The 27,726-nt window shown below is 43.2% G+C and overlaps 2 protein-coding genes across 7 annotated transcripts in view; one reads left to right on the top strand and one right to left on the bottom strand.

The window, feature by feature from the left end:
• Window positions 1–254, top strand: part of LOC6633361 (brefeldin A-inhibited guanine nucleotide-exchange protein 3) — a 13,852-nt gene extending 13,598 nt beyond the window's left edge. For all 3 annotated transcript variants that reach the window (XM_032440644.2, XM_032440642.2, XM_032440643.2), the window contains exon 9: window positions 1–254. This exon is cut by the window's left edge and continues 5,758 nt beyond it. The gene's annotated coding sequence lies outside the window, so the exon portion shown is untranslated.
• A 335-nt stretch (window positions 255–589) lies between these two features.
• Window positions 590–27,539, bottom strand: sno (strawberry notch). Of its 4 annotated transcripts, none has more exons than XM_032440654.2 (12): window positions 26,845–27,539; window positions 20,781–20,895; window positions 14,832–15,335; window positions 14,071–14,442; window positions 10,344–10,850; window positions 9,899–10,284; window positions 5,672–6,078; window positions 5,174–5,608; window positions 2,953–4,793; window positions 2,719–2,857; window positions 2,257–2,644; window positions 590–2,187 (listed from the first exon to the last, which is right to left on the bottom strand). In XM_032440654.2, the coding sequence occupies exons 1-12, from the start codon at window positions 26,845–26,847 to the stop codon at window positions 1,957–1,959; spliced, it is 5,328 nt and encodes a 1,775-aa protein (XP_032296545.1). In that variant the 5' UTR covers window positions 26,848–27,539; the 3' UTR covers window positions 590–1,956. The 4 variants fall into 4 exon arrangements, with proteins under 4 accessions (XP_032296545.1, XP_032296546.1, XP_032296547.1 ...); XM_032440655.2 differs by having other exon boundaries at window positions 14,071–14,439; XM_032440656.2 differs by lacking the exon at window positions 14,071–14,442 and having other exon boundaries at window positions 26,845–27,537.
• Between the last annotated feature and the right edge of the window lie 187 nt (window positions 27,540–27,726).

Here is a 27,726-nt window from a genome sequence, read left to right as displayed (position 1 = left end):
GCTTCTTATGTTATTTATGTACTTGCCCAACTCTCTCTCTCTCTCTCTCTCTACTTGTATTAACTTGTAACTAAAACTAATGTACTTCAGTGCGAAGAGTATGGCAACAACAAAGAAATGAGAAACCCGAAATGAGATAGCGAAATTATTGAATGGCAAACTATGTGTATGTGAACTTCAGCTCTGGAAGAGCGAGATTGTAATATGAATGAATATATAAAATTAAATAACGCTTTCGCAACTTTACTAAAACACATGCTATCGCTTTCAATAAATTTTCAAATTCAAAAAATGGCGGGTGCGCTCTGCAAGCGCAGCACACTTCACTTGCCCAAAGGTTGCTTAAGTGGCAACTCTGTGCGACGACCTTATCGCCTTTGATATCGATAGGTCGATAGATGCGCGCACGTGCGATAACAGTACGCTAAAAATTTTGACAGTTAAATCCGATTAGCTATTTAAATTGTCTAATTGGAGAATGTTTTTTATTTTTCTGCCAATAACCTCGATCTGGGAAGTAAAAACGTTTCCAGAGTTTGTGAATTATTGACGTATGCTCCCAATTGATAAACAAGTAAAAGAATTCAAATATGATGTGTAATTTTTGTTTTGTTTTGTTTGTTGCTTTCTTTTATATGCCACAATATCGCGTTTATTATTTTGCATGCACATACGTGCACGTACTTCATTTGTATTTGTTATATGCATATATGTATGTAAATATGTGTGCGTGCATACATAAATATATACATATACGCATATGTATATGTATATTAACACCTTTAATGGCTAAGCTTAATTTATTTATTACAGTTAGAGGACCTTAATTAGAAACTGTTTTGACTTTTCAATTTCAACTTAAAATTATATATTGACATGAAAAAAAAAATGCCTTATCTTTTTTTTGCGTTTATAATTAACTCTTAAATGTTTGTTTATATATTATATTTTAGGTTCTTTTCTTGTTTTGCCTTGTTTTGCTTTGTTTCTTGCATTTTGCATTTACTTCAACTAGCAAAAAGCTGCGCGCTGCGCTGCAGCTTTCAATTAAAAATTAAGTAAATATAGGAAAAAAAAACCAAAGGAAAAAAGCGTCATTTAAATAAGGTCAGAAATCATATATGGGGGGGGGGTTGTCATTTGACATACATACATACATAATAATTGTAATATGTGTGTGTAACTAAAACGTATGCGCAATAAATATTTAACATTTGCTTGCTGGCATTGTGTGTACGTGTGTGTGTGTGTGTGTGTGTGTGTGTGTTTACTAGCGTAAATGTTATACTTAGTTAAATTAATTATTATTTAAATCATTAAGAAAAGTCCATACAATAAGCGTTTTCATTTGTTTTCACTATATCTTTTTTATCCATGCCGTTTATGTGTGTGTATGCGTATGTGTGTATGCGTGTGTGTGTGTGTGTGTGTGTGTGTGAGCTAAATAATTAGAAATTAGAAATTTTGACTTTGAGTTTCTAATAGACTTGAAAATACATTTCGACTTATGTACGATGCGATTTTACAACTAGATTTTGTGTAAAACGTAAACGGAAAATTCATCAAAGTAAAAAAAAAAAAAAACGTAACAAAAAGCAATTAAATTGTAAAAAAAGCAGATGAAAAGTAAAAAAAACAAAAAAAATGTATAAAATGAGCATGAAATGTTCGGCAACTATTTTCCCAACTCTTCTGCTGTTATTGTTGTTGCTGTTGTGATTGTTGTTGTGGTTGTTGTTGTTGTTGTTGTTGTTGTTGTTGTTGTTGTTGTTGTTGTTGTATGTGTGTCCTGGTTGTGGGGTATCTTCTTTTGGAAGGAGACAACGACATTGTCTGGATTCGCGATGTTTTTTTTTTTTAGTTGTTGGTGGGTGGAATTTTGTTTTTTGTTTATTGTTTTGTTGTTTTTGTTGTTGTTGTTGTTTTTGTTTAGTTTTATCGTGTTCTGTTTGTAGTTTAATAGTTGAATTCCTCCTGCTTCTCGGAGTCGCTGCGCAGATCATTCATGAGCGGCTCAAAGCATGACTTTGGTATCATGGTGCCGACTATTTTTTCGCCCTCGGTTGTCTTCATGCGTATCACCTGCATTTTGCTATTGGAGCGCGTATTCAGTATATGCTCGACACGGCCCCACACCGACAGCACCGAGCCGGCGAGCACATGATAGAGACGCTGACGCAAGCCCACCTGTAAATATGAACGAATATATGTCAATTGGGTTTTGGGCTTGGATTGGTGGCATGCGTTGGGGCTTACCTCGCAATCGTTGCCCAGACTGACATTGCGACAGTTGCCGTTCCAGTAGGCGTGCGAGCAGGTGTGCACCGAGGCATCGTACTGTTCGGTCCAATGCGGTTCGGCCTCCTCGCTGGCCACCTTGCGATATTTCTTCTCGAGCTCGGCGAGCGATTCGTGTCGCACCTGCAGTCCCGTATTTGGCCTGTATATCTGGCACATGATCTCCTTCTTGCTGCGCGACTTCTTCTTTTGCGCCTTGCTGCTGCCGCTGCTGCTGCTGTCCGCATCCGTGGAACTGCGCGCCGGTTGCTGTTCGATGACAACCACCAGGATTGCGGTGCGCTTCTGATTGCGCAGCTGATGCGACGTGTAGAAGCCCTCGTGCTCATTGAACAGATCCGCATACCTAGTGGAACGAATGCATATAGAATAGGATTAAATAGAGAGCCTGAACTGAATAGGTGCACTTTGTAATCTCACTTGTCAATGGCCTCCTGCCATATCATGCCGCGCTCCACGCGCACCGTGTGCAGCTCTGTGGGTGCCACGCCCGTGGCATGCTTGCGCATAAAACGCATCAGACGCACACGGGTCACATTCTCGCCGGCAGCGCCCAAGTCTGCGTAGAAAGCGAGAGAGAGAGAGAGATAGATAGATTAACATCGGGAACGGGTAAGCTGCCTAGGCATCATCATCATCGCATCATCAACTCACCGACAATGCCCAAGTCGAAGCGACCGCCGCGCTTGGCCTGATTGATGATGGCCGTCATGGTATCTGTGAAATACTTGAATAGACGATTCTGCAGATCGACGGGACAGCCGAGAATGCGATTGAGAAACTTGGATATGTTATTGTAGTCCTTGTCCAGGCTGAGCACGCCCGGATGGCTCTCGCTGTTCACAATAATGCCAACGCCGACCAAGGCGCCGGCAATATCCTTAAAGAATTCGCCGCTATAATCGGTCGGCGGCGGCACCAGCGGCGTCTCATAGCCCATAATGGTGCGCATGACCGTCTCCAGGGCCTGCCGGCCATACTTGTTGTCAATGTTGAACTGTGAGAGATCGCGCGTCTCCGTGGCCCGACGATCGCCGTGTGTGAGGGCGCCCAGCGATTCGAGTCGCTTGGCCACCGTCGACGCGAAACGCCGCTCGCCCGCCAGATCCGAGATGAGAAATATATATTCGGGCGCGTTCACCTGATTGGAGCGATGCGTGCGTCCGAATTGCTGTATGGCCCGATCGGCAGACCAGGGCAGCTCGAGTGTGATGTGAACGCGCCGTCGCTGATTGAAGACGCGTCGATCGCTCTGCAGCGAGATGCCGCTGGAGGCGGCCTCCGATATGATGGCAACATCCTTTTGGCCGTCCATAAAGCGCTGCTTTTCGGTTATGTTGAGCGTCTCGAGCGGCACATCCGATTCTGTGCGCGACTCATACTGTATGGAGCCATCGTCGCTTTGGACGACACGTCCCCGCCTGCCTGTCATTTCGGCAACGTTGTCGGGACCGCCCAACTCATCGATTAGCTGATCCAATGTGTTGGGCGGCAGCCGGGCGCCGAGACGTTCGATTTTGCGCAACAGTTCCTCCTTCATGGTGCAGGCCCGTTCGATGGCATCCTTGGGCGGCGGGCCATAGTTCAGTTTGACCCCATTAACGCCCACCGGTGTCATTGTGCCCTTGAGCTCCTGTTTCTTTTGCAACAGATCCTGGATCTTGTCCTGCGTCGACTGCTGCTGTGGCTTGCGGCTTTTCGCCGCATTCAAAGCGGCAACCACCGTGGCGGACATGGTCGCATTGTTATTGTTATTGTTATTGTTGTTATTGCTGCTCGCTGAAGGTGCACCGGTGGCTGGCTCCTTTTTGATTTTCGGCTCCTTTTTCAGGCCCTTCTTCTTTTTGGACTTCTTTTGGGTCTTCTTGTTGGCGCTGCCGCTGGACTTTTTGCTGCGCGCATTCACCCAGGGATCGATGTCGCTGTCGCTGCCGCTCATGAAAAACGGATTGAAATCGGAACTATAATCGCTGGCGACACTGTGCCGATCGCTGTCCCCATCATGCTTGTCCTCATCATCATCCTCGTTCTCGTTCTCATCATCGTCGGCGTTCTCGTTCTCGTTCTCATCGTCATCGTCGTCGTCATTGTCGTTCCCCTCGTGCTCCTCGTCGCAGGCATCGTCGCTGTCCGCTGCATCGTCGCTGTTGTTGTCCAGGTCGCCGCTGGATGTGTGCGCCGCCTCCTCGTCGCTGTCGCTGTATTGCCAGGAGCCGCTGCGCTTCTTCTTTTTTGTTTTCCGCCCGCTGCCGCTGCCGTTGCCGGCGCCCTTTCGCTTGCTCCGGCTGCTGCTGCTGCTGCCGCCGCCAACGCCGCCGCCGCCGCCGCCGCTGCTGCTGTTATTGTTGTTATTATTATTATTGTTGTTGTTGTTGAGCAGACTGTGCGGCTCGTGCTTCACGGGCGGCGTCTCGTCGTAGAGGCCCAAAATGCGATTGATGCGATTGCGATCGGGCGCCGGAAAATGCCGTTCCACAAACGACTGGAAAACGCCTCTGCAAAGGGCGAAAAAAATGTGTAAAACAAAACGTTTAGATTTCGATTTTATCAAATTTGTTTTCATTTTGGTTTAAGTTGGCAAACTGCATTCAAAAGCTACAAATTTCTCTTTAAGTATAAAAGCACATTAAAGCTTCAACAAAAAGCTCCCCAACCAAGACAAAAGCTCTTTAGAGCTTTAATAACTTTCTTGAAAGCACGCTGTTCTCTAATTTTAGCTTAGCTTAAAGCTGTCTTTTAGTCAATTAGTCTAATTCTTATAAAGCTTTAAGCAACTATTCAAGCTTTGAACTAAGCTCAAAGCTCAACTTCAGCCTGTTCTTTAATGTAAACTGGTTTAAAGTTTATTGTCAAATTGTTTTGCACAAAAACTCACTTGGCTGTGGACACAAAATCGGTCAGTTCACCATCGTCGCGCTCCAGCTGATCGAGGGTGCGCGCCTCGCCGGTGGACTGAAGGCCGATGACAACACACTTGCCATATTTGATGGACTCGCGGGCGACAAGCACCGCATGGTTGACCTTGGCCGCAATGCATAGATATTTGAAGAAGCGCTGATGCGAGGACCAGAACTGACCCCACATGGTCTTCTTCATGCGGCTCTCGGCATCGATGAGCTCGGCGGCCTCTGTAAACTTTTGCATGGCCTCCACCCAAAGCTCAACGCTCTGATCATAGATCCGTCGAAACTCCTTGGAGAGCGGCACCTCCTCAATCTTAAAACTGACACCCTTGAAGCTCAGCTGGCGGGCAATGTACATGCCGCGCAGCTTCATGTCCATGGCCACAATTTCCATGGCGCCGACGCCGCTGCAAACGAAACATGAATCAGCATTGGCTAGAAGACGATATTTATATATATAGGGAACTTACCGACGCTCGACGGCGGTAATAAAATCACCGAAACTGCCAAAGGCTGTGCCCTGTCCCCACAGGCCCAGGCGAACCATATAGGCCATGTTCTTTGGCTCTGAGGCGCCCGTCGCCGAGGCATAAACAACTCGCGCCTTGGGCAGCTTCTGCTGCAGCTCGAGCACCGTTTGGCCTGTCTTTGTTGGCTTGCCGGAGCCCACCGGGCACAGATTCTTCGCCTTGTGGCATTCATCGAATATGATGAGACCCTCAAAGTCCTCGCCGCACCACTGCAACAGCTGCCGAAACCGCGAACGATATTTGCCCGTCTTGTTGTTCGACTCGCCAATCAGGGCCGAGTACGTGCTGAAGATGACGCCGCGTTTGCAATTGTTGTTCGCATCCGAGCTGATCTTCGCATATTTGAACTGCAATTTGACAAAAGGATGCTCAATTAAGTAAAATTTGTAACTACTCGTAATTACCGCGCAAATGTCATTTAATTACTATTGATGCTGATCAAGAATATATATACTTTATGGGGTCGGAGATGCTCCCTTCTGTCTGTTACATACATTTGCATTTTGCACAAATACAATATACCCTTATATCCATTTTTAATGGATTCAAGGTATAAATATTCCAAAAATCATCAAAAAGATGGAATTTACGAACGAATCGGTTTTTTGTCAACAACATTTTTCAACCCATCGATGATTAATTTCTTTGAATGCCAATTGATAATAGGGATCCGTACGCATTCAAAAAGGTATAACATTTCAAAATCAGACATTATTTACCCGAGATATTAAAAGAAAATCATCGAAAAAGTTTCGATTTTCGCAAAAACGTGGTGATTTGGAAGGCCATATCTCCGCGGGGAGTTATGTCGTTTTGGAACGTCATATCTCCGCGCGGAGCTATTACCCGAGATATTATGTCGTTTTGGAACGTCATAGCTACCCGAGATATTATGTCGTTTTGGAACGTCATATCTCCATGCGGAGCTATTACCCGAGAAATTATGTCGTTTTGGAACGTCATATCTCCGCGCGGAGTTATGTCGTTTTGGAACGTCATATCTCCACGCGGAGCTATTACCCGAGATATTATGTCGTTTTGAAACGTCATATCTCCGCGGGAGTTATGTCGTTTTGGAACGTCATATCTCCGCGCGGAGTTATGTCGTTTTGGAACGTCATATCTCCGCGGGAGTTATGTCGTTTTGGAACGTCATATCTCCACGCGGAGCTATTACCCGAGATATTATGTCGTTTTGGAACGTCATATCTCCACGCGGAGCTATTACCCGAGATATTATGTCGTTTTGGAACGTCATATCTCCATGCGGAGCTATTACCCGAGAAATTATGTCGTTTTGGAACGTCATATCTCCGCGCGGAGTTATGTCGTTTTGGAACGTCATATCTCCGCGCGGAGTTATGTCGTTTTGGAACGTCATATCTCCGCGGGAGTTATGTCGTTTTGGAACGTCATATCTCCGCGCGGAGCTATTACCCGAGATATTATGTCGTTTTGGAACGTCATATCTCCGCGCGGAGTTATGTCGTTTTGGAACGTCATATCTCCGCGGGAGTTATGTCGTTTTGGAACGTCATATCTCCACGCTGAGCTATTACCCGAGATATTATGTCGTTTTGGAGCGTCATATCTCCGCGCGGAGCTATTACCCGAGATATTATGTCGTTTTGGAACGTCATATCTCCGCGGGAGTTATGTCGTTTTGGAACGTCATATCTCCACGCGGAGCTATTACCCGAGATATTATGTCGTTTTGGAACGTCATATCTCCGCGCGGAGCTATTACCCGAGATATTATGTCGTTTTGGAACGTCATATCTCCGCGCGGAGTTATGTCGTTTTGGAACGTCATATCTCCGCGGGAGTTATGTCGTTTTGGAACGTCATATCTCCACGCTGAGCTATTACCCGAGATATTATGTCGTTTTGGAACGTCATATCTCCGCGCGGAGCTATGTCGTTTTGGAACGTCATATCTCCGCGCGGAGTTATGTCGTTTTGGAACGTCATATCTCCGCGGGAGTTATGTCGTTTTGGAACGTCATATCTCCACGCTGAGCTATTACCCGAGATATTATGTCGTTTTGGAACGTCATATCTCCGCGCGGAGCTATGTCGTTTTGGAACGTCATATCTCCGCGGGGAGTTATGTCGTTTTGGAACGTCATATCTCCGCGGGAGTTATGTCGTTTTGGAACGTCATATCTCCACGCTGAGCTATTACCCGAGATATTATGTCGTTTTGGAGCGTCATATCTCCGCGCGGAGCTATTACCCGAGATATTATGTCGTTTTGGAACGTCATATCTCCGCGGGAGTTATGTCGTTTTGGAACGTCATATCTCCGCGCGGAGCTATTACCCGAGATATTATGTCGTTTTGGAACGTCATATCTCCGCGCGGAGCTATTACCCGAGATATTATGTCGTTTTGGAACGTCATATCTCCGCGGGAGTTATGTCGTTTTGGAACGTCATATCTCCACGCTGAGCTATTACCCGAGATATTATGTCGTTTTGGAACGTCATATCTCCGCGCGGAGTTATGTCGTTTTGGAACGTCATATCTCCGCGGGAGTTATGTCGTTTTGGAACGTCATATCTCCGCGGGAGTTATGTCGTTTTGGAACGTCATATCTCCACGCGGAGCTATTACCCGAGATATTATGTCGTTTTGGAACGTCATATCTCCACGCGGAGCTATTACCCGAGATATTATGTCGTTTTGGAACGTCATATCTCCGCGGGAGTTATGTCGTTTTGGAACGTCATATCTCCACGCTGAGCTATTACCCGAGATATTATGTCGTTTTGGAACGTCATATCTCCGCGCGGAGTTATGTCGTTTTGGAACGTCATATCTCCGCGCGGAGTTATGTCGTTTTGGAACGTCATATCTCCGCGGGAGTTATATCGTTTTGGAACGTCATATCTCCGCGCGGAGCTATTACCCGAGATATTATGTCGTTTTGGAACGTCATATCTCCACGCGGAGCTATTACCCGAGATATTATGTCGTTTTGGAACGTCATATCTCCGCGCGGAGTTATGTCGTTTTGGAACGTCATATCTCCGCGCGGAGTTATGTCGTTTTGGAACGTCATATCTCCGCGCGGAGTTATGTCGTTTTGGAACGTCATATCTCCGCGGGAGTTATATCGTTTTGGAACGTCATATCTCCGCGCGGAGCTATTACCCGAGATATTATGTCGTTTTGGAACGTCATATCTCCGCGCGGAGCTATGTCGTTTTGGAACGTCATATCTCCGCGCGGAGTTATGTCGTTTTGGAACGTCATATCTCCGCGCGGAGTTATGTCGTTTTGGAACGTCATATCTCCGCGGGAGTTATGTCGTTTTGTTTTGTCGAATAAAATCATTGAAAAAGTTTCGATTTTCGCACCGACTTCGACTTTGAAAAAAAAAACGTGCCATTTCTTCGATTTGGGTCAAAATCGATATTTTTTGAATTAAGCACTTATGATTAAAAAAGGAACTTAAATAGCATTACAGAAAAAAGTCGCAATAACCTGCTGTTAAAATGCGAAGCAGACGCGCAGGAATGTGTGTTTGTACATGCATACAGAAATTCTTAAAGATGCTGCTCTCTTCAATTGCGCAGTTGCATATAACTTTGGTTTTTTTTAACCGATCTTTATGAAATTTTCGACAGTATATCTTATTGTATCATAGAATATTTGTGTATACTGAAAAAGTCAATTGCATTAAAATTTTGGCTTAAATTGGTTGGCAATAAAAGTTGGGTTATTAACTTGATTTATAGCTCTGGGGTGGTAGCGGAGAGGTGGCGACAGGTATTAAATGAAAGATACTTGACAAATATATTCTATTTTAGAAGCAACATATCATGTTTCGTGACTCTAGCTCTTATTATTCACTAACATTGCCCAAAAAACAGGATATCGATATCGATTTTTATCGATTGATCGAATTTCGAAAACAAACTCGATCTGCGCAGACACTAGGAGCACCTACATCTAATCAATTTCAAGTCTATAGCTTTTATATGTTCTGAGATCCTTGCGTTCATACATACGGACGGACGTATAAATAGCTTAAAAGCTTGGAGGCAATTAAAGTATATATTTCAATGGTTAGGTGTGTCTGGCAGAATTACTCAAGTAATTAAATGGGTAATTACAATAATTGAGACCTATTTTGAAAGTAATTTTTTGTATGTTGCCCACCTTATTGAGCGCATGGACCTCGATGCGCGTCGCTCCAATGTCGCTGAGATCGCGCTCCGCATCGTATTTGAGATCATTGGAAACGGATATCCAGAGGGCCTTCTTGCGCCCCTTCAGGTAGTTCTCGTAGATGATGCCGGCAATGGTGCGACCCTTGCCAACGCCGGCGCCATCGCCAATCAGGAAGCCGGCACGACTGCCATCGGGCAGGAGATGATCGTGCGCCTGGGATGCGTACGTGATGGATTCCAGCTGCAGGGCGCTCAGCTGGCCGCTGTTAATTGTCTCGGCGGGTATCGACAGCTTGTAGTAGACATCACACGGCTCCACGGAGCTAAGCGAGGCGGTCTCCACGACCGCATCCGGATGCTTCTTGCCCAGCTTGACTGTCCGGATGCAATCAAAATAACAATTAATCTTCGGGATGCAGCGAAGCATTACTTACGCTTTGCTGGCCAATAGTCGGCATATGTTTCGGCCACGCCCATCTCCTCATAGTCCACCTCATCCTCCTCCTGCTGGACATAGACGGCCGCCGAGGCAGCCGCTGCGGCGGCAGCTGCCGTTGCCGCATTCGCATTCGCAACGGCCGCATTCTGCAGCTGCAGCTGCTGCAACTGTTGCTGTTGCTGCTGCAGCTGCTGCTGTTGCTGCTGCTGCTGCTGCGGCATGCGCATCGGCTGCATGAACAGCTGCGTCATCACATGGTTGGGTATGCCGCTGGTCAAGTACTCCGGATTGAGGGCGATCAGCTTTTGCAGCTTCTCCAGCATCATGGTGTTCACCTTCATGCCGCCGCCACCGACGCCCGCTGCTGCTGCAGCTGTTGCCGTTGCGCCGCTGCTGCTGCTGCTGCTACTCTTGACTGCGCTGGCGGCAGCGCTTTGTGGCATGCTGCCCGGCGGCAGCTTGTACGGTGCACGCATGGGCGTGGCAGCGCCCGCATAGCTCACTGCAAGACAAGTGTGTTTTGTTTTTGTTTGTGTTATATTTGTTGTTGTTGTTGTTTTTGGTGTGCGTGTGCAAAAGAGATGGAATGCATGGAAAGAGTTGCATGAATGCAGACAGCGAAAAAAGAGAGAGAGAGAGAGAAGGTGAGAGAGAGAGAGATGGAATATATTACATGTGATTAGTAGAGCAAATAAATTGTTTCATACTTCTTAAAACTCAACTCTAAAACAAGCTATCAAATGCAGCTAGCTATGCTCTGTATAAACAAATACTTCGATATGATAGATTTATTCGAGGTAAAGTGGCTTACAAAAAGTTGGCTAGAGCCCATTCAATACATGATGAACGCAATCACGAAGAGCAACATTTGCAACTGCGACCAAATACTCTCAAGTGTTGAATTCGAGGCTTCAAGTCTCTGCAAGGGAGGTCTCAGGCAGTCGCCAAAAAAGACGGATTCATTCGACTGTTGATGAGCAGGAATATACTCAGCATAGAGCTGGAATATGCTTGTGATTTATACGTCACGAGTTCGGTGAAGCGCTCGTTTGCCCAAGTCAAAACATTCACCTAGGATTCCGATAGAATGATGATAAAGTCGTCGGAAAAGTTGACAAGCGAAGCTGCAAAGTGAAAGTGAGCCCAAGTGCAAATGTCGAAGGTGAAAGTCAACTTAGGGTAGGTCGAAATCACAATGGATCAGCGGGAAGTGCAACAGAGTCAAAGTGTTTGAATCGTGACATCAATTTAATCATCTTGCGAATTGTCATTGCAAAGGACTTTCAATATAAATAATAGATCGGATCGGTCAGTTGTTGTCGTTCTCATCCTCCTCCTCCTCCTCCTCCTCCACCCAGGGCTGCGGCATGAACACGCTCCTCACGCTCCGCGGCTTGCACCTGCGCGTGTAGGAGTGCGGCCAGGGCGGCGGATACTTGAATCGGTTCATGTACAGCGAGAACGAGGACTTTTTGTACAATAGATTCGACTCGAACTGTTTGCGATTCATCGAGTGCGAATTTACCGATGCTAACGCTCTCGATCTCGATCTCGATCCCGACTCGCATTTGCCGGCACTTATGCGACGATCTGCGTCTGTCAAATGCAATTCGCTTAGTTCACTGAACGGCGCCGAGCTGAACGCGTGATTTTGATATATTAATTGTACAATCTTTTTGCGGGCCTGAACCTTTGCCTTATCCTTGACTGGCTGCGACTGCGACTGTGACTGTGACTGCGACTGCGACTGCGACTCGGAACGTTGCGTCAGCGCCTCTGAGCCCAAGGTCAGCTCCTTGGAGCCATCAATGCTGCTGCTCATATTGGTGTCATTTCGTAGCTGGCAGCAGAGACTCGAAGATCGCAAATCCGTATCCAGGCAGGTGCTCCTCGAACTGGAACGCGACAATTGCAGCTGCTGCTGCTTGCGCTGCCTGTCCAGCACATTTGACCGGTCCGGCACACTGCTCTTGTGCCGGCTACTCATTCGTCGATGCAGTCCCGCCCTGACATGCAACACCGCCGGACGCAGCTTGTTCAGGCGCCGCATCATCCGGTCCAGCAGCTGTGCATGGCCCGGCCGCGCATATCCCAGCCGCGGCACCAGCTCCTCCATTAGCAACTGCTCCAGCTTGGCCAGGGCGCGCGCGTGCACACGATAGAAACGGCCCATGGCCTGGGCCACCTGCACTCCAATCAAATGCTGCAAATGCTCTCGATTGTATTTGCCGCCAAAGGAAATGCGACTCAGTCTGCAGTTGTCCTCGTCGTTCTCGATGTTGTTGTTGTTGTTATTGCCGCTGCTCGCCATCGAGGTGAAGGAGGATGAGTTCAGGAGGCTGCTGCTCCGTATCATTGGAGTGGATTCGCTGAGTGCGCCCGTTGTTGGCTTCTTCATCTTGAAACTCATCATGTTACAAATTGTGAAATTGTTAAAAGGCTAAAACAACAAAATGATAACACGCACGTTTTCCATGTACAATTTATCAATTCTTTTTAAAGATTGTTTTTGACTAAAAATTTTGGACAAATTCTCGCGTTGTTTCGGATATGTTATTGAATGTAAAACTAAATCGAAAGTAAGCGCCTAAAGTCAACAACTAAAACTGAAACTGATGGAACCCGCAAAAGGCAAGGCCTACCGAGCGCGTCAAATGTGAGGCGAGTTGGTTCGCGCCAAGCAAAGCAATGCGATCCATTCAAAATTTGAGCTAAAAAACATCATAACAGTAACATTAATAGGCTAACAGAGCTGGCTGCTGTTATTAACAGCGCTCTGTTTAACAGTACAAAGCACATTGAAAATAATCAAAGCTCGGCTGAATTTAGCCCTATGTTGACCAGGGCTGCAAGTCCATGAAAAGAAAGGCCGCTGGTTCGATTCACAGTTCGAAACAACTCTCAAAATTAAGCTTGATCCGAACCTTATATAAATCCAAAGGCTGAAGTCAAAGTTACGCAAGCCTGGCGACTGAGTCGCCCCAACCAACGGCAGCGTTGCCATATTAGAGAAACTGTAAAAAGATATTCCTCATTTAGGAAAAAATATAAAGCGTTGTCCATTTGTCAACAGATGCACACACAGTGTTGCCATATTGCTGCAACTGAGAATTAAGAGGGTTGCCATACGCCAATATTTCACAATTGCATATTTATTGAAGCTTTTTTGCGAACTTAAGAAAAAACAGTGTTGTCCTTTTGTTAACAGAGACTTAACAGTGTGGCCACATTGCTGCAAATGAGATTTGACAGCGTTGCCATATTGGAATAACTACATTAATAGGCGACAATTGCAGAATTTGCAAATTATTCTACAAATTGTTGTGTTTGCAAACAAAGGCTAAACAGTGTGGCCATATTGACGCAACTGACAATTGACAACGTTGCAACAAAATTGCAAACTTTTAAAGCGATTGTGCGAGTTAGAGTACAAAATAGTGTTGTCCATCTGTCAATAGATACACCACATGGTATTGACATATTGCTGCAACCTTTATGGAGCTTCTACAAGAACCAAGTGCTGACAAACCTCTCTGTAAACAACATCTAATTCAACTAGCTACCATTATTTGTTATGTATGTGTGTATGAAAAGAGAAATTCATACACACACACAGGCACACACACACACACACACACACACACTAACAAGCACAGACAAAAAGTTATTAAACGGTTATTGTTAGGCAAATTCTTGGTTGTTACCAACATTACAGGACTTACTCTGCGCCAATAAAGACGCGGCCATATTAAAATTGGCAGCAGAGGCGGCTGAAGTTGAAGCGCCACCGCCGCTGCCCGAAAAGTAGCTACTGTTGTTGTTGTTGTTGTTGTTGCTGCTGCTGCTGCTGCTGTTGATGTTGTTGTTGTTGTTGTTGTTGCCATTGGGCGCCCCCTTGGAGGCAACATAGGCGGCGAGACTCATCAGATCGTTGGTGCTGAGGCTGTTCAAATAGTTGCCGGCGCCGCTGCTCAAATAGGCGCTGGCAGCACTCAAGTGGCTGCTATTGGTGCTGCTGCCAGGGTTGCCACCCGCTGTGCCGCTGATCCTTGTCGTTGCGGTATTTGTGCCGCTGGCGTTGCCCAATGCGGCTGCTGGACCAAAAACGCAAAACAAAACCAAACGAAACGAAACGAAACGAAACAAACGAAGCAACAACCGCAAAACAATAATAAAACGAGCAAAAAAAGATAAATAAAAGCAAAACAGAGAGAGAGAGAGAGAGAGAGAGAGAGAGACAGGGAGAGCGACAGAGTGTGTGAAAGAGATAGCGAGCAGTTGAAGTTGAGTATGCAGCAGCAGCAAAGTCGAGAGAGAGAGAGAGAGAAAGAGATAGAGAGAGGGAAGAGAGAACAAGAACACAGCAGCATTAATTTAAAATTGAGCTTTTGACTTTTGACTTGTGTGTGTGTCTGTGTGTGAGTGTGCGTGTGACTGTGTGTGTGTGTTTGTGTGCACACGTATAGAATATGGTCACACTTACCCGTCAATTTCTTTGGCATGTTGTTGTTTAGGCTCTTATCAATGGCAACTTTTGTTGTTATTGTTGTTGGCAACGCTGTAAATTTGCCGCCCGCAATTGCTGTTTTTGTTGTATGCGTCACAATTGTTGGCCGCAATACGGAAATGTTGTTGTTATTTATGCTGTTGCTGCTAATGTTGCTGTTGTTGTTATTGTTGTTGTTGTTGCTAATGTTGCTGCTGTTGCTGTTGTTGCTGAGCAGCAATGAGGTCGGTTTGCTAATGCTGCTGTTGACTTTGTTGTTGTTGTTGTTGTTGTGGCTGTTGTTGCTGCTGCTGCTGCTGATGTTGTTGTTGTTGTTGTTGTTATTGTTGTTGTTGCCCAACTTGAGAAAGGCGGCGCTTATGTTGCTGCCGCTGTGACTGCCACTTGGTGCGCTATTCGCCTGCTTGTTGACGTTGATGCCAACACCGCTGCGAATGTTTTGCGCGTAGGTAACTGCAGTATTTAGATCACGACCGCCACCTGCAAACGGTAAACAAAAACCAATAAATATCTCGGTTGGAAAACAAATTAGAGTGTGCTCTAGTCGAAAGCCCCTCTAGCCGCACGAGCAGATACCCTTTACACCTATAAAAATTTGCATTCTTGATTAGCTACGCGTTGCTCAACGTTCGTTTACACTGTGCACATTTCCCACATTTTTTCGTTGTTTTTTGCGAATGTTACATATAACAACACATTTTTCACATTTGCTAAAAAAAAAAATGTTGCTATTCGCAGCAAATGCGTTGATTTATCGAACTTTGCATCGATGTTATGAAAGCATCATTAGCTTTAAATTATAATTATAGTTTTAAATTTGAATCACAGTTTTAAACATTTAAAGATGTCCAAAATCCCGCAAGGAGTCCAATAAATGGAGGCCCTAGGCCCCTTGGTAAATCAAATCAAACGGATCGATCAGCTGTTTATCGAAAGAAGCGTTACTTTTGGCATTCACATGTTACCGTTAACGAACGCTCGCCAATGGAATTGCAATATGTGAAGCTTGAAAATGTAACATTTTTTGAGCACAGTGAAAACAGGCTATAAAATATGTAAATAACAATCAGCATATGATTTGACTCTTTTCTACTTTATAGATAGATAGATAGATACAGATATTAAATGCACTTATATGGAGCTGGATTTGCTGTCCAGGTTGGACGCATACGCAACTAATCGATTCCTTATTCCCTTGTTGTAGCTGTTGCCATTGCCACAGACCACCAGCCCCGGGCCCAGTCGGAACCCCCTGCCCCGCAACTCCCCAAGGCTGCCCGTGTTGCTTTAGCTGCTTATGTGTAGGCCTGACCCGCCCCTTTCCTGTTATATATATACATATATATATATATGGATAGATATATAATGAGTACATAATTAGCAAATGGAAATTTGCGTACATGCTTACATGAAGTAGGAAAGGAGGAACGAAAGATGGGAGGAGTGTTCGCAGCGTGTCTATCTTTTGCATTCACCTGTCGCCAATGGGGGGCTGCATTAATTCGCAGTTCGCAGCTGCGACAAGCTCAAGATGTTGTTGCCTACCGCCCGCCCCCACCCACAAATACACACACACACACACACAGGCAGTGACAAGTGGACAGCCCCGTTTGACATTGAATTGAAAATTGAGCGAGCGGAAGCCTGATTAATTATGTATCTATATATTCATACTGCAAGGAATCAGGGGACACAAGCCGATTTGCCAATTGGAAATTGTTTACATAAACAAAGTCTAAGCCCAAAATATCTATAGACATGTGCGTGTGTGTGTGTGTGTGTGTGTGCAACACTTGAACTCTAGACATCGGGCTGCATTTCCGATTTGGCTTTAAATTCTTTTTTATTAGTTTTGTTTATATTTTCTTTTTTTTTTATATATTGCATATACTTTGAGCATATTGAGACGTTCCATTACTTTTGATATTTAATTTTAAATTTGTATGTATTCTGTGTTATTCCACAATTTGCATTCCAAATTTGCTGTATATAAAACTTATAATACTCAAGGCAGGCTTGAAAATCCATTTCTCCATCATTATTTATTGACATCATATCATGTAATATATATTATATATTTGTTTCCTATTCATTTTAAGTAAGTTTGTATTATACGAAAATCCTTAAGCTCGAGCCCTTTCAAAATTAAGAGAATAAGAGGCGGTAGGTTTTTTGAAAATTCTATTTTATACTAAATTATATTTTATATTAAATATAAATATTTATCGAAATTTCGAAATATCGAAACACTTCTAAATTCTCTCGGGCTTCCTTTCCATTAAGTCGAACTTTGCTTATTTTTTTTTTTTTTAATTTCAGTACGTTTTTTCACCTACTTTGAACAAATTCTAATAAAACGTTTTGCTGAGTGTATTTAAGCTGCGGCATTTAGCTCAAATTGAATTAAATTATATGTGTTTTTTTTTTTTGATTTGCTGAGGATGTGCGAAATTCTGTTGATCCGAGGTCAAATATGAGGGCCGATTGATGGGATTATTGGATTTAATTGGCAGACGTACACAAAATGTTGGCCGTTGCTGTTGCTCATTTATAATAGATAGTTAATTAACAGGCCCGTCGAGTCGAGAGCGGAGACGGGGGCAGATAGGATTTGCATTGAGCTAAGCATCAATACTTAATGCACATATGCCCAAAACCAAATGCCATTTAGACAAACAGATGACGCACAGTTGGCTACAATTGGATGTCATGTCTCCATATATATATATATATATATATATATATATATGTATCTTACTTCATATGCATATGCATGCGCATATATATGTGAATATCTGCATATATCTATAGCTATAGTCATATCTACATCCACAGCCGTAGACACAGCTATATAGGGACAATAGCGCACATATTTATGGGCAGGCATATGTATCTGTGTCCCGGCTTGGCTTGAGCTGTGCAATGCATTGATGAGCACATACATAAATCATATCCATATCGAATGCAATCTGATTATCTGCAAGTTCTTCCTTGGCCCCCGACACGCTCACACGCCGTGCTGTACTTCGAACTTGCATTTAATTAATCTGATGCATACTCGATTTTAATTAATATTTGGCCATCGCGTTTATGGAATTGAATAACCAGAAACTATGCGAAATATTGCCCTGGCCAGTGCAAGGAAAATAAAATATCGATGGATAAGTCTTAAATAGCTGGAATAATAATAATATTAAGACTTATAATGAAAACAATGGGAATAATATTAATTATAATAACAATAATAATAAATAATGATAATGAAAATGAAAATAATACTAATGATAATAATAATAATAATAATAATGATAATAATGATGATGACAATAATAATAATACAAATAATAAAAAAAACTCCGCGCGGAGCTATGTCGTTTTGGAACGTCATATCCCCGCGCGGAGTTATGTCGTTTTGGAACGTCATATCTCCGCGCGGAACTATGTCGTTTTGGAACGTCATATCTCCGCGCGAAGTTATGTCGTTTTGGAACGTCATATCTCCGCGGGGAGTTATGTCGTTTTGGAACGTCATATCTCCACGCGGATCTATTACCCGAGAAATTATGTCGTTTTGAAACGTCATATCTCCGCGGGGAGTTATGTCGTTTTGGAACGTCATATCTCCGCGCGGATCTATTACCCGAGATATTATTATGTCGTTTTGAAACGTCATATCTCCGCGGGGAGTTATGTCGTTTTGGAACGTCATATCTCCACGCGGATCTATTACCCGAGATATTATGTCGTTTTGAAACGTCATATCTCCGCGGGAATTATGTCGTTTTGGAACGTCATATCTCCAAGCGGAGCTATGTCGTTTTGGAACGTCATATCTCCGCGGGGAGCTATGTCGTTTTGGAACGTCATATCTCCGCGCGGAGCTATTACCCGAGATATTAAATCCAAGATATTAAAATCGAAAAAGTTTCGATTTTCGCACCGACCTCGATTTTGAAAAAAAAAAACGTAATGCCATTTTGTCGATTTGGGTCAACATTTTTACCGATTATTATACCCATTTTTAATGGGTTCAGGGTATCAAATTTTAATTGATTATTGTATTAAAATAACAATCATATTAATAATAATAAATGAAACGATAATATATCGAAACAAATCGATTACTTTCATTGGCAATACTTAATAAAAACTATTGAAAACTGAATCAAAACTTGCAAAAGTTTCAAACTAATTGAGACGCATGAGGAAACGAAAAAAGTTATATTCGTAATATATCGAGACAATAAAAGAAACGATAACTGATCAAAGAACGATAACGATAACTCAAAAATACAGAGAGAAGAATGACTTTTATTAATGTGGAATCTCCCAGAAACCAAACAGATACGCCCCTTATTAATGGAGGCTCTCTCTCGCTCTCTGTCTCTCTCTCGCTCTCTCTCTATTTGCCCGTTTATCGAATATTCTATCTACAGTTGGTTAAAATTGATAACAAACATATTTTTGACGCAAAGTGAACAGAAATGTAGAGAAACGCATCTCTTTGAGCTGAATATTAATGCAAACTTTGTGAGCAGAGCCAATTGCTGAAGTCCCAAAAATGTTTGCCAGCAAAATATTGTTTAATTAAATTTCATTCATTTAAGTCAAAAACTGACTAGCTTTGCGCTCCACAGCTAAAAACTAAGCCGCAATTTGAAATATTCACAAACTTTTATGCTGACTACCTGTTATTCGGGCAAAGTTTTCACCTCAATAATCTGTTTGCTCGCCATGGGCAGAGAAACAGTGTACTATGCGCACACATACCCTGTAAATATATCAAAAGTACATAAGCTAAAGTACATGACCTGTGTGAAATGTCGATATTGATTTCAATTTGCGTGCCAAGTTTCAGGACTCTCTATGCAAGTTCTTAGGCCCTTCTAGAAGGTATTCTAATTTGGTTATGACTTCAAAGTATATATATTCTATAAGCCGAGTTGATATCATGTCATGTCCGACTGTCCGTCTCCTTCTCACCTTCTCTCTCCCTCTCTCTCTCTCTCTTTCTCTGTGTCTGTCCTTTCTTGAATTGCAGACAGCACATTTGTTGGAAACAGTCCGGATCGAAGCACTATATCTTATTGGTTCTTGTTTGGAAAACTTTCTTGTTTATCTCAACTCAACTCGGAATTTAACTCGAGCTTAACAATGCTCCTTACATATATGCAGAAATCCCATAAATATCGGACCACTATATCATAGCAAAAATCGAGCGTTAAGTAGTTTCTCATATGAAAAGCATTTTAGTTTTTTAAGTTATCTTGACCAAAACTCGGCACTTATGAGTTACGCTACATCTATCCTGATTCTTATCAACATCGTGCTACTATAACATATAGCATATAGTTCCTATATAGTTCTGCAAGGGCAATAAATCTTCGGCATGCTAAAGATATTCCTAATTTCTCGTCTAACTTTAGCTGAAGTTGTCCAATATTTAGAACTGAAGTCTCGCAACAATCGCAAAACTTTCAAAATGTAATTTCTGCTTGATTTCATGACTTGTTTGAAAGTTATACGAAATGAATAAATAAAAAGTTTCTGTCTATGGCTTTAATTGTTTCCGACTAGCATCAAAGTGAATCAAGTTACATCAAAACTTTTTTGCTGCCATGAAGGCTGTGTGGCAATGACCTTTAACCTTTTGCCAACCGTTACATATGCACAAGCTATTGCATAGACAGCTCAATTCTGAAAGTTCCAAGCATTTTGGTAAACTATTCAAGTCGACCCTCTGCTCTTCTCGCCCGCGCCTGCCTAAACAAAGGGGGACACGGGTTTTATGGTTAGCTAAAAACCGAACAACAGCCTGTCTAGGTTCGGGCCAAAAGTTCATTTGCAGCCCGTTCCGCATGAAAAAGTGGTTTGCGTGTATTTTTTAACAGGCAACTCGCAGCTGGGGTTCGTGTTGGCACTTACCGGGCACTTCTATTTGATCTGGATCTTCATCATCATCAAAATCAGAGCCAGAATCATCGTCATCGAAGTCGTCGTTCTCATCGGTGTCCAAAAAGGTTTTACGCTTCTTTGAAGTCTGCAAATGGAATGGAACAAGACAGAAACGCATAATTAAAACGTGCACAAGCCTTAATTTCGGTTAAACTCAATTTCCAAATGCATGTTGATTATGAACATAAACTTTGCTATTTTTGCGCCTGGTTGGGAACTATAAAAGGGCGCTGTTCGTGTTGAGAATATAGTACATATACACACAGTCACACATTATATATATATATATGCATAAATATCAAACGAACTCGCATTTTTGTGCAGTGTACGACAGACAGACAGCACGCTAAAGCAAACAAATAAGCCGCTGCACATTTCCGGGGAATCACCAAATAAAAAGAGTAATAAAGGAATGAGGCACAGCAAAAAAAATGTAGCACACTTTTAAGCGTCGCACACAGACACACACACACACACATGCAGAGAGAGTGGGAGAGAGCGCGAGAGAGAAATCGCACGACTTTCACACAGTTGTTTAGAAAAAACAGCACAAAAAGCACGAGCCAAAAAAAAAAGCCACACACACAGAGAGAAAAAAAGACGCGAAGCAGCGGAGGCAAGCAAAAAAAATAAAATAAAAGAACACACAATTTCGACAGTCTGGCTACATCTGGAGCACGTCGGGTCAGGCAAAGGTCAGTTTTAGTTGCTCGCCACTTAACACTTGCCACGGCTTCAACTGCTGCTGCTGCTGCTTTTACTGCTGCTGCAATTTGCGACTGTTCCTGCGCTCGTATTGGAGGCAACTATGCGCTGTGCCGACTCCAGAGTCTCTCTCTGCCCCGGCAGCTAGCGAAATTTTCAGGCCAAAGCACGCTTGCAGTTTTTCGGCGCTTCCACAGCACAGTCCACGAACCAGACGCCCATCCACCCGTTCTGCCAAATATAAACGCCCCCCACCCTCCCATACAATCATTCCAGCTAGTCTCTGCAGTGGCAAACACCCCTTTAACGTTGTGTTTGGGGGCGCGGGCACGGATGCTTGGGCCAACTTTGAAGCGGTCAGGAGCGGGCAGGCGCAACCACCACGACGCGGCAACAACAACGTTCAATTGACACCAGCTGCACAGTGGTTCAAGCATCGCTCAAAAGTTAATCAAATAGTTGCATCGTCGCAGAGGCAAAAGATATTCTGTTACTGTATATAGAGCGGGACATAGGCCAAATATGCTGCCTTAGCCGAATATCGATAGCGTTTCTTATCGATCTTATGGCAATGCAAAAAGTTATCGTTGAGGTAAAGTTACACAACTATCGATAAACGATATTCTGCATATAAATGATATATTACTCTTATTATCTTTTATAACTTATTGTATCGATACTTTATTTCAATTGTTCAGAAAGGAATATATTCCATATATCGATACATCTATGCAAGAGTTAGAGTTGGGCAGCTATCGATAAACGATATTCTGGAATGAGTTTTATGCTACATTTAATATATATTATCTGGCGCACTTTACTCTAATCGACAATAAATTCATACTTGATATATCGAACACAACTATCGATAGACGATATTCTTAATACATATATCTACGAATTAATGCACAAAATCAATTTACCCTTTTCCCTTTTTCGGCTATACTTGTAAAATATTTCTAGCATACTTTAACCCAATTGGCAAAAAAAGAATGTTTCATATATTATGATATCTTACTATATATCGATACACAACTATCGATAGACTTTTCTGGCTGCACAGTTGTTACTAAGCGACCTGCGAGGTGCCACTGTGCCGCACAGTTTAGAGAAAAGGGTTGAATGTGGAATTTTCGCCCCCCAACACACGCACAGGCACACGCACACACACACAAACACGCACACACACACACACACACAAAGGGCAGCAGTCAAGCAGGCAATGGAAATGTTTGGCATGCAGAGATACCGAGCACTACGAACTATGAACAACGAGCTGAACAGAAACTACCTAGCATGTGCATTGGGCCAACCCCCAATAAACACAAACACCCCACTTCCACACACACACACACACACACACACACACCCCCTTCTACTGTGCAACCCCTGTGTCGTTGAAACAAAAGGATTGCCTGGCGGCCTACTGATTGAAATGGAGGGGTGCACGCTCGTGCCCAGACCGAGACCAAGACCAAGACCGAGACCGAGGCCGAGGCACAAGCAGAGGCCGAGGCAGAGGCCGGGCCAGTGCCAAAGGATACACAGGACAACGCATGTACAGCGGTAATTAGAGCAAGATGGCAAACAGCAACATCAACTCTGGGTGCGACTGGTTGCGACTGGGCTGCCAGGTTGGCTGAAAGTTGCCGCTGCCTCTGTGGTTGGAGATAAATCAATGAATCGGGCCACTTGCAAACTTGGGAAACATGCAGAAACAGAAATAGGCGCAGCACAGCACAGCCCCCATCCTTGACAACAGTGAATTCCCGATGGAGGCGACGCCTTCATATGCAGCAGATTGTCCAGCTGAGGCAAACACTGTTTATACCCTGGCATTATGCTTAATATACCTTACTCGACATATACATTATAAGCTTGTCGGGCAAAAGTTGCATTAAACATCTGCCGGATGAGGTATGTCTCATAGTCTATCATCACCTTTCAGTTGTCTGCCAAGGGTATTTTGGAACTTCCACATCACGATCTTAGCTGTTTTTATTTGCTTTTTAGCTTACTAACTATCGCTCTTCTCACGCGTGATCATCTCGCTTATCGGCGCATCGATCAAGAAGCAGCAGCAACAACAACAAACCAAAGCATGTTATCAATAAGTAGCGACTGCTCAGACACGCTTTCAGCTTAAGTTCACGCTAGATCGCAAGGTGTGCTTCAAAAAACGCAAGGATATAGCCCGAGCACAGCTATTCAATCTATCTAGCTTCTTTTTTCTTCAATTTTCTGGCAAATTTAGTTAGATATCGCACACTTTTCAATGTTCGTGATCTAAAGAGAACAAGCTCATATTATTTTTACGTTATGCTTCAAAAACCAAGTCGCACAATCGATTTTTATCGATTTTTACCAAATGGGAACTGATATCGAAAAGAAACGATTATCGATTTCTGCTTTCTGATATCGAACAGAAACTATAATCGATTTCTGCTTTCCGATATTGAAAATATAATCGATTTGTGCTTTCCGATATCGAACAGAAACAATTATCGACTTCTGCTTTCTGATATCGAAAAGTTAATCGATTTCTGCTTTCTGATATAGAAAAGATAATCGATTTTTGCTTATCACATTACCATATATATAAATATATATATATATATATATATATATACATATATACTTTATAGACCCTTCCTTCTCCTGTGACGCACGCTTTAGACATCTTTTTTCCAGGGTAATCACAAATAAACTGTTATCAAAAAATCATGTTGCCTGGCCACACACAATAAATTCCATGCTTTTTTTACCGCTTTTTTGACACAGTAAATAAAAGCAAAGCGAATGACCTTGCAAAAAGAAAACAAAAGCTCACATAATCGCACACACGTGCTGCATGTGTGTGTGTGTGTGTGTGTGTGTGTTTGTGTGTTTGCTTGAAATGGAAATACATCAACATGTTGCCAAAAATGGGTGAAGAACAAACAACAAAGAAACAAACAAAAAAAAAATGAATAAGAAGACAAAAATAGAGAAATGATGAGGCAGAGCGAGAGTCGCATTTAAGGGTTGCAAAATCGCAACAGAAGCGAAAATTAAAATGAAAACAAAAAATGCCGGATAAAAACGCAACAAAAGCAAACCAAATCGAACAATAACAAAATATCTACAATGTGTACACACATCACAAGGCAGTTCTTATTTACAAATGCAACAGTGGGACCAGTGTGTGCAAAAGAATTAAGTGAACAAATAAACTAACATAGCTGTAATTGCGTATTTTGTTGCATTCCATGTTTAAATTGTATTTCCACCCATTTTTCACTCAGCGCAAAGGCGTTGTGCAAATCGATTGTACACTCTTTCTCTCGTCTAATGTACAAAAACTGATTGGACAATATTTAAATTATTATTCAAACAAGATTGCAGACACATTTTCCACTGAACTGAATATGCCCAATCTTCCCAAACATAAAGCATCCCAACAAGCTTATCGAAAGCAAAAATATATATATAAAAAAGGTTGCCAATAGCCGCATTTCCACGCATTTTTCGGTTACCAATTCGCTGCAACGGTTTTAAAACAAAAGAGCCTTTTCACGCATTTTTCACGGTGTATGGCATTTTCCAAAGTTCCAAGTATGCAGCTAGCTCTCTATATATGTATATCTATACATAACTGACTGATTGCTGATCAATGCAATTATATACAGTATATATATATATATATATATATATATATATATATATATATATAGAGAAAGAGAGAGACAGAGAGCGAGAAGATATACATATATGCATATTAGTTGTATGCATATACGAACACAGACTTCAAGCAGGTGGCAGGTGGGCCGATGATGTGTGTTTTGTGCCTGGACGGTCTGGGCAAAGGGGTGGGGGTGTAGGTGTGATAGGGTGCGTTTGCCCCAGATGCTGACGCATGCGCCACAGGGGCCGCTGCATATGCAGCGAATAGAGCTAAATGCAGATGGTAATAAATAAGCTGCGACAGCTGGGGAAATTTCATGTAAAATCGGGACGCTGCAGCAGCGCGTGGGAGTGGCATCAACTGCTGCTGCCACCTTGCACCGCACCGCCCAGGCCTATGTGCAAATTGTTGCACATACAGTGTGCACAGGCCAAGGACGAACAGCGAACAGCTAAACATGGAGAGAGAGAGAGAGAGGGGAGCACTGTTGCGTGTGGTTTGTGTCTTTGCTAATTAGCCAAAACGATTTGTGCTTATATTAAGATGAAATGCGTATTGTTCAGCTTTTGGATTTTTGTTCTATATTGGCACGGTCACACTGGGACTGACAAGGCGGAAAACGTGCTTTTCGAAAACTTTTATTGTCATTGTTCACAATGTGAAAGGAAGTAGACTGTATTAACTGGTTGCAAATGCCCATCTAGATCTTATAGGCTCCCTGTTATGTGTATTTAAATAACGAAATTTGACAATGAATATACCCTGTTCCAAGCGAAGTTATCGAATGTATGTTGCACTCTTTACAATGATAACATGCCAATAAAAACAATTAACCAATTTTGTGTAGTGCCGAAGTTTGAATACCCTACCAAGCTTAGCCCCACAACGCAGCTGATCTATAAACTTCTCCGTAACAATGCATCAAACTACTGGAACATTCTAATCTGTAAAGTTTTAGGTGCTTACTTCAACAACTAGACCATCTGAGGTAGTCCAAAACTGTGCATACCCTAGGTTTACCATCTTGCGAAGAGTAAAAGAATATGAAACGAAAAGTACATATTACTCGCGACTGGCGAAAAGATTGGCGCAAGGTGCGGCAAGAGGGCACATGGGCTTAACCCTAACCTAGCACAAGCAACGGTTAACGGTTTTCGCCGTTAATTTTGTGATGAAATGGAAGCCAATGCGTTGCGGGTGTGAGCAGGAAAGCAAACACAAACAAATCAAAATAGTATAGAATGAACGAAGAAATGGAAACATGTAAACAAAACAATGCAAATTTATTGTGTCGCAGCACGCACTCTTCCCTCTACCCCCTCTCCCCCCCTCCCCTTTTCTACTCTCTTGGACGCACGAGTTCGCCGTTGTCACATTGAAATGTTTTTGTTTTTGCCTTTGGCGAATTTGGTTTTTTTTTTTTATGGCCCCACCATGTGGCTGGGCACGTAGCTAGCGAGTGCGAGCGAGATGCCTAGCATGTGCACACTCAGCTGCTGCTGCCGCTGCTGCTGCGTCGGCGGCGCCGACAGTGGCCATTGAATTTTGGCCATCAAATGTTGCGCTTTGGCGACACATCAACAAAGGAAATGCATAAGTCATGATATGTCCAATAAGAAACAACAAGCAACAAAAATAAAAAGATTGCATTAACTGTGAACTTACCATTTTGTTGCTGTTATTCGTATCGCAATTTGTTGTTGTTGCTGCTGCTGTTGTTGTTGTTGTTGCTGTTATGATTATTTGCTGTTAACTTCAACGCGGCCAGGCCGGAAGAGGAAAAGCGAAGAACGCGCGCGTTTAGAAAACAGGCGACGGCAACGGCGACGACAAAGCGAATGACGACGCGCTGACGGACAGGCGGTCGGTCAGCAGCAGCGGCAGAGCGTGCGAGAGCGAGAGAGCCGAGTCGCAACGGCAATTGAACAATTGTTCGCCTACTGCTGCTGCTGCTGCTGCTTCTCCTCCTTCTTCTTCTTCAGCTTCAGCCTCTTGGAGCAGCGAGCACAACTGAGCTCTGGCTCTGCCTTGGGCTCCGCGCTTCGCTTACGGCTGCGGCTCAACACGCGTTTTTATACTCTTTTTTTTTTGCTCTCTGCCTTTGGTCTATTTCTTTTGTTTGTTTAAAGTTTTCTGCACATACATTGCCGTAGAACGCTGCAAATACGACTGCAGTTGGCTTGTTGGGGGCTTATTAAGATTGCGTTATATTTGATTCTTGTTACGGCTGCGCTCAGCTGCAGTCACGCACACGCACAATAACAACAACAAAAAAAAAAGAGGAAGGAAACAATAAAAAAAAGTTAACAAGCCGAAAACACACGTAACATACGTTCGCAGCGCACGTCGCACGCTAATAAAATATAACTTATCGATATATTGCAAGTGACGAAAATACTAATTTGGTATTTGCGAAAATCCCTCAAAAATACTAAGTATTTTTTTAATTATAAATTATTTTGATTGAATGAGACTGAACCTCTTCAGTTGAGCTACTAAATATAGCTATGGTTTTACATACACAAAAGATTTGAGTATTCTTTAAAT

Source organism: Drosophila virilis, chromosome X (assembly GCF_030788295.1).
Source record: "Drosophila virilis strain 15010-1051.87 chromosome X, Dvir_AGI_RSII-ME, whole genome shotgun sequence".
Classification (NCBI taxonomy): Eukaryota; Metazoa; Arthropoda; class Insecta; order Diptera; family Drosophilidae; genus Drosophila; species Drosophila virilis.
The sequence above is the reverse complement of the archived record's forward strand: the minus strand, read 5'-3'. Positions and strand labels throughout refer to the sequence as shown.

Coding starts and splice junctions, on each gene's coding strand:
- sno (XM_032440654.2), bottom strand. Junction 4,794..5,173: donor GATTTTGTGTCCACAGCCAA/GTGAGTTTTTGT, acceptor CGCCCTTTGCAG/AGGCGTTTTCCAGTCGTTTG. Junction 2,858..2,952: donor CTTCGACTTGGGCATTGTCG/GTGAGTTGATGA, acceptor CTTTCTACGCAG/ACTTGGGCGCTGCCGGCGAG.